The sequence below is a fragment of the Chrysemys picta genome, chromosome 4 (genome assembly GCF_011386835.1).
Source record: "Chrysemys picta bellii isolate R12L10 chromosome 4, ASM1138683v2, whole genome shotgun sequence".
Classification (NCBI taxonomy): domain Eukaryota; kingdom Metazoa; phylum Chordata; order Testudines; family Emydidae; genus Chrysemys; species Chrysemys picta.
Window position 1 is genome coordinate 26,719,416 of NC_088794.1, and position 8,479 is coordinate 26,727,894.

An 8,479-nucleotide genomic window follows, 5' to 3' on the forward strand; every position below is an offset into this window, starting at 1 on the left:
CGGGTGGCAGCAGGAGGGGAGGGGGTCCCAGCAATAGGCTGGCAGCACTTGGACAGTGGAAGAGAAGTTTATTTCAGGGGCTAGAGACCCTTAGTAGTGGAAGGGCGTGGCAGAGGCTGCGTCTGAGGCCCCTGCCCACAGGCGGCCCCCCGCCTCCGCCACCAGGTACTTGCTGTTGGGAGCCTTCAGCACGAGGCAGCTGGAGGAGATGAACTGGAGGGTGAAGTTGCTGGGGTGGTCTCCGTTCGCCATGACCAGCCCGTCCTTATCCAGGCTCCAGTACTTGGTGGCTGTGGGCCAAAGGGAGCAGTTAGGGCTGGGTGACATGGATCATGGCAGAGGGGGCGGCCAGAGTGAAAGGGCACACTTGTAACCTAGGGGAGGTGCTGCCGCAGGATGTTATGGGTGGAAGCATTCCAGGAGATGCACACCAGAGCCTTGCTGCAGAGCGGACACTAGGTGGGGCCAGCATGGACTCTGCTCCTAGGAGGATTATGGGAGGGGCAGAGGGCGCTTCCCCCTTGCCTCTGAAGTGCTGGCTACTGCAAATTGATGGGAAGGGGAGGAGCTGGGGGCCTTCAGCAGTTCATTGACTGACCCCCCAGTGATGGAAAAGGGCATTTCCAGCCTGGGCAGAGGAACCCTGGGCAACCCTCCTTCCTAAGACATGGCCAAGGGCCCCTCCCCCCACTTCCAGTCAGGTTCCCCTAGCACCCCCATCCCCAGGGATACTCCAGTGCCTGGCACACCCTCATCACCCTGCACACCCACACTCCAGCCCCTGGCACAGATCCTCAGTCCCCTCCCCATGCCTGGTACTCCCCAGCCCCCTGGCGTCTCCATGCCCCAGACCCTGGCAGGAACCCCGTGCCGCACCGACTCTGAAGTGGCAGAAGCCGTCCTCGCTGAGTGTCAGGGCACTGGCATCGTAGGCTGGCCGGTTTCCGTCCAGGCGCTGCGTCCCGGGGAACAGCCCCACGAAGCCCGCCTCGCTCTGCAGGATCAGCAGGGGCCGGTTCACCAGCAGCAGCAGAAACTCCTCCCCCTTGCCTGAGGGCACAGATCCCCGCAGGCAGCGTTAGCTCCAGCTGGCCCCACACAGGGCACAGGATGGAGGCTACCAGCTAGGGTGACCAGATGTCCCGATTTTATAGGGACAGTCCCAATTTTTGGGTCTTTTTCTTATATAGGCTCCTATTACCCCCCACCCCCTGTCCCGATTTTTCACACTTACTGTCTGGTCACCCTACTACCGGCCTGCAGAGGCGCTGTGTGGAGGCAGACAGGGCCAAAGCTCTGTCAAGTCAGGTCAGGAGGGGCTGCTGCTGAGAACCATCCCTTCAGTATATGGGGCAGGCCAGGGCCCACTCCCCCGGGGATGGGGGGAATAGGGGTGACTATAGGAGGCCAAAGCTGCTGTGTGCCCAAAATCACCATCGCTGCTGAAGAGCAAGCCCTGGAAACGGACGCTCTCCTTGCAGGGCAGTCCTGGCCCCTGCCCCAGGGCCTCATTCCAAGGCCAGGGCGGACCCTGGCTGCAACCAAGGGGGGCAGTTAGTGCCAGTGATCTGGGCAGAGACGTCACGTGAGCCCCACAACAGCCACTGCACGGGAGGGATTTATCAGCGCCGCCCCGGGGCTGGATGGGAAGTGTGGGGCACTGAGGTGAAGGGCCTCTATCGCATTGTCTACCCCCCTCCCCAATTAGGGGTATCGGCTTCGTCCCGCCCCTACCTGCTGCCTCGGGCACCAGCAGCAGCTGCCCATTGGGCCTGGTGGCCATGTGTCTGCCGTCAGCCATTCGCAGGGTCACCCTCTGCTCCCGGTACTGGAGTGAGAACCAGACCCCCTTGTCTTGGGTGCTGGTGCTCACCACAGAATCCTTGGGGCCCTGCAAGGAGGCAGCATTAGGGGGCGGGGACAGGTGCTCAGCCCTCATGTTCCCCCTTTGGGGGGGATCAGGAGCTGCTCCCGTTCCCAGTTGGGGTCTAGCCACAGGCCCGGTCCTTGGAGCAATGTTCCCCTGCCACAACCTAACACCTCCCTAAGAGAGGGGCAAACATGGCTCTGGGGCAGGGCTAAGGAGGGCACCAGCTGGGCACAGGGCTGGGCAGAGGAGGGACAGAGGGACTGAGATTCAAAGCTCTCCTACCCAGGCCCCGGCAGGGCCGGCTTTAGGAAGTGCGGGGCCCAATTCGAACATTTTCAGCGGGGCCCCGGCAGGGATGACTAAAAAAAAAAAAATTCATGTAAAAAAAAGCCTTTCATTTCTTAGCAACCGGTTCCCTATAAAAAGTTCTGATTTAAGGGATGTGCCACAGTATGTATTTTTTGTACCAATAGGGTTACCATATGTCCATATTTTCCTGGGAGGAATTTTTAAATTTTTAAATTTTAAAAATTCCTCCCAGACGGCGATTTAAGAACCAAAAAGCCTGACATGTCCGGAAAAATACGGATGTATGTTAACCCTACCTAAAGTTCTTTTTTTAAAAAGATGGGCCTGAACTAGAAATGAGCTCCGTTTCACATGTGTGGGTCCCCACCACTCCCTGGGGGTGTGCACATGTGTGGGTCCCAGCTGCTCCCTGCCCCCCTCATTGAAGCTTCCGGGAAAGGTGTGCAGGATTACTGCCCTGGGAACTCCAGGGCACCACTGGACATGGGGCTGGCTGGAGACAGGGCAGGGGCTGACTGGAGGTAGGGTCTGGCTGCAGGCAGGGGAAGGGATGAGGGGCTGGCTGGAGACAGGGGTGTGTGCGGTGGGCTGGCTGGCTTCAGGCAGGGCCGCAGGGGTGTGTGGCATGGGTTGGCAGGGCTGGAGACAGAGGAGTGCGGGACTGGCTGGCTTCAGGCAGGGGTGTGCGGCAGGGGTTGGCTGGAAACAGGGCAGAGGGTGCGGGGCTGGCTACAGGCAGGGCAGGGGGTGCAGGGCTGGTGTGGGCAGGGCATAGGGTGCAGGGCTGGTGCGGGCAGGGGTGTGTGTGGGGCTGGCTGGCTTCAGGAAGGGCTGCAGGGGGGTGCGGCAGGGGCTGGCTGTGGGCAGGGGGTGCAGGGCTGGCTGCAGGCAGTAGCAGGGCAGGGGGGGCAGGGCTGGTGCGGGCAGGGGGTGTGGCAGGGGCTGGCTGCGGGCAGGGGGTGCGGGGCTGGCTGGAGACGGGCTGGCTGGAGGCAGGGCAGGGGGTGCGGGACTGGCTGGAGACGGGGCAGGGGGTGCGGGGCTGGCTAGAGATGGGCTGGTGTGGGCAGGGTAGGAGGTGCGGGGCTGGCTGGAGACAGGGCAGGGGATGTGGGGTTGGCTAGAGATGGGCTTGCTGCGGGCAGGGCAGGGGGTGCGGGGCTGGAGGCAGGGTAGGGGGTGCAGCAGGGGCTGGCTGCGGGCAGGGCAGGGGGTGTGGGGCTGGTGCAGGCAGGGGGTGCGGGTACAGCCCACCCTGTACGGTGAGTGCCCCCTCCTCCTCCCTCCCCCACTGGGGTAGCAGCAGCAGCAGCCGCCCGTGGCTTGGGGGCTATTTAAAGGGCCCGGGGCTCCCCTGCTTCCACTGCCCCAGCCCTGTATATAGCCAAGGGAGCCCTGGGGAAGCGGTGGGGCTCCAGTGGCTATTTAAAGGGCCAGGGCGGTAGAAGCAACGGGAGCCCTGGACTTTTTAAATAGCCCCCAGAGCTCTGCAGCCCTACCCCAGAGCTCCAGCAGTGGGGCTCTGGTGGGAATTTAAAGGGCCTGGGGCTCAAGCCCCTGCTGGGAGCCCTGGGTCCTTTAAATTGCCCCCTGGGGAAGCCGGGCCACCCTGGTACCGGGGCTTGGGCGCGGGGCCCTTTTAGGCACGGGGCCCGATTCAGGGGAATTGGTTGAATTGGCCTAAAGCCGGCCCTGGGCCCCGAAGCAAGGGGATTTAACCCCTAACTTGCTGGCACCCTCTGAATAGGCCACTCCTGGAACGGGGCACACTCTAGCAGCTGGGATTGGATAGCAGGGCAGGGGAGAGCCAGGGCCAGCCTGCCCTGTGCTGGCAGTTGCCTACATCCCTGTCCCAGCGATGTGTTCGCCCCCTGCTGGTAGATCGCCAGAGCTGCACTGCGGCAGGCAGCATGCTGCAGGCCAAAGCCGGTGGTTCTGTCGATCTCCCCCCATCGGGGGATCTGTGCCAATCCCCTGGCTCCGGCCACACTCACCACAGCAAGATAGGTGCCGGAGGAGCTGCGAAAGCAGGCCTGCTTAGTGACATCGTTCAGCAGCAGCTGGAAAATCTCCGTGTTGCCGACGGACGTGGCATTGGCATAGATGTCAGCCCCTGTGGGCAGCAAGAGACACACAGTAAAAAGGCTGGCAGTGTGGTGCCAGCCTGGAAAGTCAATAACGCCCTCCCCCAGGGCCCAGAAGGGCCGGTATGTGTATCACTGCTGCCCTCTGCTGGCTGCAGCTGGACCTACTCCAGTCAACTTCCATCCACCACAGCAGATGGGGACACAGCCCTGTGAAGAGATCCCAAGGGCTAACTGGGACCCTGTGGCTGCCCACATAATGCAGAGCCCCCTTGAAAATATGAATGGAGGGTAATTAACAATGGGATACCTGCCTGAGGCTGTAGGCAGACAGCCTGAAACAACAGCTAGGAAAGGAAGTGCCGGCTGATCCGGCAGCTCTATGGACTGTTAAGCATGAAACCTACTGACTATCTGTCAATGCCAAACCCCATGGGCCATGTTCAACATGTGGGGGTAGCCCAGTATACAATGCTTTACACAAAATAAACAGCACAGTGCAGATTTCCACATTCCACTGGGTGCCATATTGCAAACGACTTGTATCTTTCTCAGAGACCACCGGATTTTGCTGCAGAATTCAGATCACACCGTAGTTTAATACAGATGACAACAATAGGGGCCTGAACCAAGATCAGGCCCCATTGTGCTAGGGGCTGTATAGACACAGTGACAGCCCCTGCCCTACAGATCTGACTGTTTCACTACACAAACAGGGGAGAAAGGAAGGAACGTTCTGCACATAGGGAACAGAGGCCTAGAGAGATGCAGTGATTTGAGCTAGGTCCCGCAGGGAGCCGGGAAATGAACCCAGATCCAGTCCCAGTCCAGTGCTGCAACCACTAGGCCTTGTATGTGCAGAGTGCCCCAGAATACATGGGGCCTGGCTGCCAGGTCTGCTCCTGCTGCAGCACGTGTGCCCGTCTGGAGAGCAGCCCAGGGCGGGGGGGGGGGGGGGGGGAGAGTTGGAGTGGGAATAGCAGCAGCCAGCAGGGCAAGTGGTGCCATCTGGATGCAGCACCGGGTTCCCCACCCTGCCCCGCTCACCTGGCCTGCAGCAGACAAAGCGGCCCCCGGCGAAGGTGCGCAGCGAGACCTGTGCAGCACTGGGCTCCAGAGCAAAGAGCTCGTCGCGCCCCGGCTTGTCCGTCTTGAAGGTCTTGACGATGCCCTCGCGCCCAGTCAGGTACCTGCCATCCGTGTCCCGCAGGGCCAGCAGGCCACCCCGCAGCTCCAGGGAGTAGAGCGTCTGAGGGGACAGCTCGGCCTGTAGTGAGCCGTCGGCAGCCAGGAGGCTCCCAGCCCCGCTCCGCAGCCCGTACTTCTTCTCTAGAGACGGGGCAGGGAGGCAACATTAGAGAGAGAGTCATCCTGGCACCGGGGCACCATGGCCCAGTGCTGCTGGCCTAACAGCCCTCCCAGCTGTACAGGATCCGAGCCTCTGGCAATCCCAGTGATGCTGCAGGCCCGTGGGACACATGCAATGGGCGAGCATGCACCCCACCTCATCTACACGTATATTTCCTATCCCACCTCAGTGCCCTGGCCTCCCACATCCTTCCTTGCACCCTCAGATCCTTCCCCACCCACCCCAGCGCCCAATACCCCACTCCCCTGCTCACATCTTCCCCCTTCCCTCCGATCTGCTCCCACATGGCACCCCCCTGGTCCCCCACCCCCTTACTCTCCAGTACCTCCCCTCAGCTCCCCTCACCCCAGCAGGGCAGAGCACCCCTGAGGAAGCGGGGAGGGGCTGCCCACCTTTGAGGTCAAAGTGGAGGGTGATGACGGCCTCGGGCCCCCAGGGCAGATCGCGGTCGCAGCGCATGTGCCCGGTCTGCTGGTCGCAGCGCATGTAGCGCTGCTTGCCGGGGTTCAGCATGTGCCCGTTGGGGTGCTGGGCCAAGTGCAGGCTCCACTTCTCGCCCTCACTCACGGTCTGGGCAAAGCAGGTGACGTTGTCCTCGGCCCCGCCCAGGTAGCGCTGGGAGAGCTCGCACTGCAGGGACACCTGCCGGGAGGGGCAGCTTGTCAGTGCCAGGGCAGGGTGGGTACAGACATGTCTTCCCTGTGGGCAAAGCACATACCCAAGCAAGGAGGGGCCGGTGCCAGCAGGGCTCGGGGGGCAGTGCTGGCTCCTCCAGTGCAGACCCCAGCACAGGAATCGAGGGCCCCGGTTTGCGTGTGGGAGCCTGGGGGAAGCCACAGGAAGACGTGGGTGTGTTGGTACATGGAGGAGAGAAGCCGGCACTGTCACATGAGCCACGCTCAGCAGCCAGAGGGGCTGGGCTGGCTGGAAGAGGGTCCAGGAGAAGGGTACATAGACCTCTCCCACCTGGGCTGCAGTGCAGCAAGGGAGCCCCAGTGGCACCCACATCCTTACCTTCTGTGGGACCAGGGACCTGCAGGATCCCCCATTTCCTTGGTAAAGTGGAGGTGGGAAATACTCAGGGCTCGTATGTCTGAGGAGAGGATGTCCGGGCCTTAGAGCACAGGAGCGCCCCCAGCTGGGTCCATGCTGACACGTGAGCTTTGACAGCTCGTCTTCTGCCTGCTCTTCAGCCCCTGGCTCCGTCCGACCCATGGGCAGGACCCGCTTGACCCCAAGACCCCTGAGCAATCATGCCCCTGGCTCCGCTTCAGCCCACATCCAAAGTGACTCAGTCAGTCTCAGCTCAGGGGCTCCACCCACCCCTCATGCTGGCCAGGTGGCTTGTTTGGAGGCTCCCAGCCACAGCATCTGAGACATGGGCACCTGCGCCACCAGGTTGAGATGCCTACAACTTATCTGCCCCAGACCCCTCAGCAGCCGGCCCGCGGGAAGGCTTTTGGTCACTACCAGCTCCAGCCAGACTCCAGTCACTGGCCTGGAGGCAAAAAGTGCCTCCCCATCCCTGGAGCTTACAGTGGGACCAGCACCCTAAAAGCGGGCCCCGAGCCAACCGGCCCTCAGGGAGCACCCAGTCACCTCCAGCCAGTGACACAGCGACTGTGCCCACAGAAGGGGGATTTCTTGGGGGCTGTGTGGCCCCCTGGTGGCTGCAGGGTAGAGGATCTAAGCAGGCACAGGACAAACTTCCTTCCCAACACACAAATCGGGGGGGACGGGGGAACTGAGATGAGCCCACCCATCCTGTGTTGTAGAGACCCACTAATGGTGGGTTGAGGCCATGGTCACTCTCCAATATAGTGCGGTGCCCCTAAGGCCTTGGCCACAGCAGAGAGGTCGCTTGGTGGGAGAGCTAATTCTGACTTGACATGGCACCCGAGCTCATCTGCACTTCCCCATGCCCCGGCTCAGTGCAAGGACCCCCACTGATCTGTGGGGAGCCCCTTTGTCAGCTGAGCCCTAGCCAGCTTTGCTCCTCCCCCAGTTGTCAGGTCCCCCTAGCCGGGGTGCTGGGAGATTGCCCATAGGGAGGGCAGGGGACTGCGGGCTCTACCATCAGATGGGCTGATATGGCAGCAGTATGTGGGTGCTAGGTGCTGGGGCAGGTGGGGGCTCACACCTTGCCCTCAGGTGCTGCTGCAGCAGGAGGGGGGCCTGGGGTCAGTGGAGCTGGTGCCTGGGGTGGGGGGCAATGGAGAGTTCTGGGTGGGTGGAGTTTGCACACCTTGCCATCTGGGTACTGCCGCAGCAGGAAGAGGGCACCTGGGCCCGGGCTCTCCTGGTCACAGGTGACTTTGCCGTTGGGATCGGCCGCCAGGAAGCGCTGCAGCCAGCTGAGCAGATGCAGTCTCTGCCCGCTCTCCTCAGCCTGCCCGGCCGCTCCGGCTCCCTGTGAGGGCACGAAGCGGAGCATCCAGACCTGGCGGAGCCGCAGCACCAAGCCCGTGGCCACCACCTGGAAGCGGAAGGGCTCGGCGCTCAGGTACCGGTTGGCGGCATTGATAAGGCCACAGGGCAGCGAGGTGGGTACAGTGGAGTCAGCCATGGGGCTCTGATCACTCCCACTCGTCCCACCTGGGCTGCTATATGGCACTGGGACTGCTCAGACACGCCCACAACAATGGGCACCAGGCAACTGGGCCGTCACTGCATAGGCCCCACCCCACAGCACTAGCCCCGCCCACTCCACAGCTCCACCCCCACACATCTAGCTCCACTTACACCCTGGCTCCACCCCCACCTTATGAGCCACTCAGGCGCTCATGGCTTCACCCCCAACATGGACACGTCACTAACGGAGCAGCATCCACAATGGAGGGGCCATAG

General features: G+C 62.1%; 1 protein-coding gene across 6 annotated transcripts; it reads right to left on the reverse strand.

Moving 5' to 3' along the window:
• Window positions 1–51: 51 nt before the first annotated feature.
• On the reverse strand, window positions 52–8,349 carry LOC101948111 (fascin-like). 6 transcript variants are annotated; one of them, XM_065591792.1, is made up of 7 exons: window positions 7,878–8,349; window positions 6,025–6,274; window positions 5,311–5,592; window positions 4,174–4,292; window positions 1,735–1,891; window positions 877–1,050; window positions 52–290 (listed from the first exon to the last, which is right to left on the reverse strand). In XM_065591792.1, the coding sequence occupies exons 1-7, from the start codon at window positions 8,196–8,198 to the stop codon at window positions 91–93; spliced, it is 1,503 nt and encodes a 500-aa protein (XP_065447864.1). In that variant the 5' UTR covers window positions 8,199–8,349; the 3' UTR covers window positions 52–90. The 6 variants fall into 6 exon arrangements, 5 of the variants coding, with proteins under 5 accessions (XP_065447864.1, XP_023966392.2, XP_065447865.1 ...); XM_024110624.3 differs by lacking the exon at window positions 7,878–8,349 and having other exon boundaries at window positions 6,025–6,988; XR_010600433.1 differs by lacking the exons at window positions 1,735–1,891; window positions 7,878–8,349 and having other exon boundaries at window positions 6,025–6,988.
• Between the last annotated feature and the right edge of the window lie 130 nt (window positions 8,350–8,479).

Bases quoted from the DNA above. Each gene is read 5' to 3' on its own strand.
- LOC101948111 (XM_065591790.1), bottom strand. From the start codon at position 6,847: ATGGGTCGGACGGAGCCAGGGGCTGAAGAGCAGGCAGAAGACGAGCTG. The intron at 4,293-5,310 runs GTGAGCGGGGCA...TGCTGCCCACAG, and splicing joins CTTTGTCTGCTGCAGGCCAG to GGGCTGACATCTATGCCAAT. The intron at 1,892-4,173 runs GTGAGTGTGGCC...GCCTCCTTGCAG, and splicing joins CCGGCACCTATCTTGCTGTG to GGCCCCAAGGATTCTGTGGT.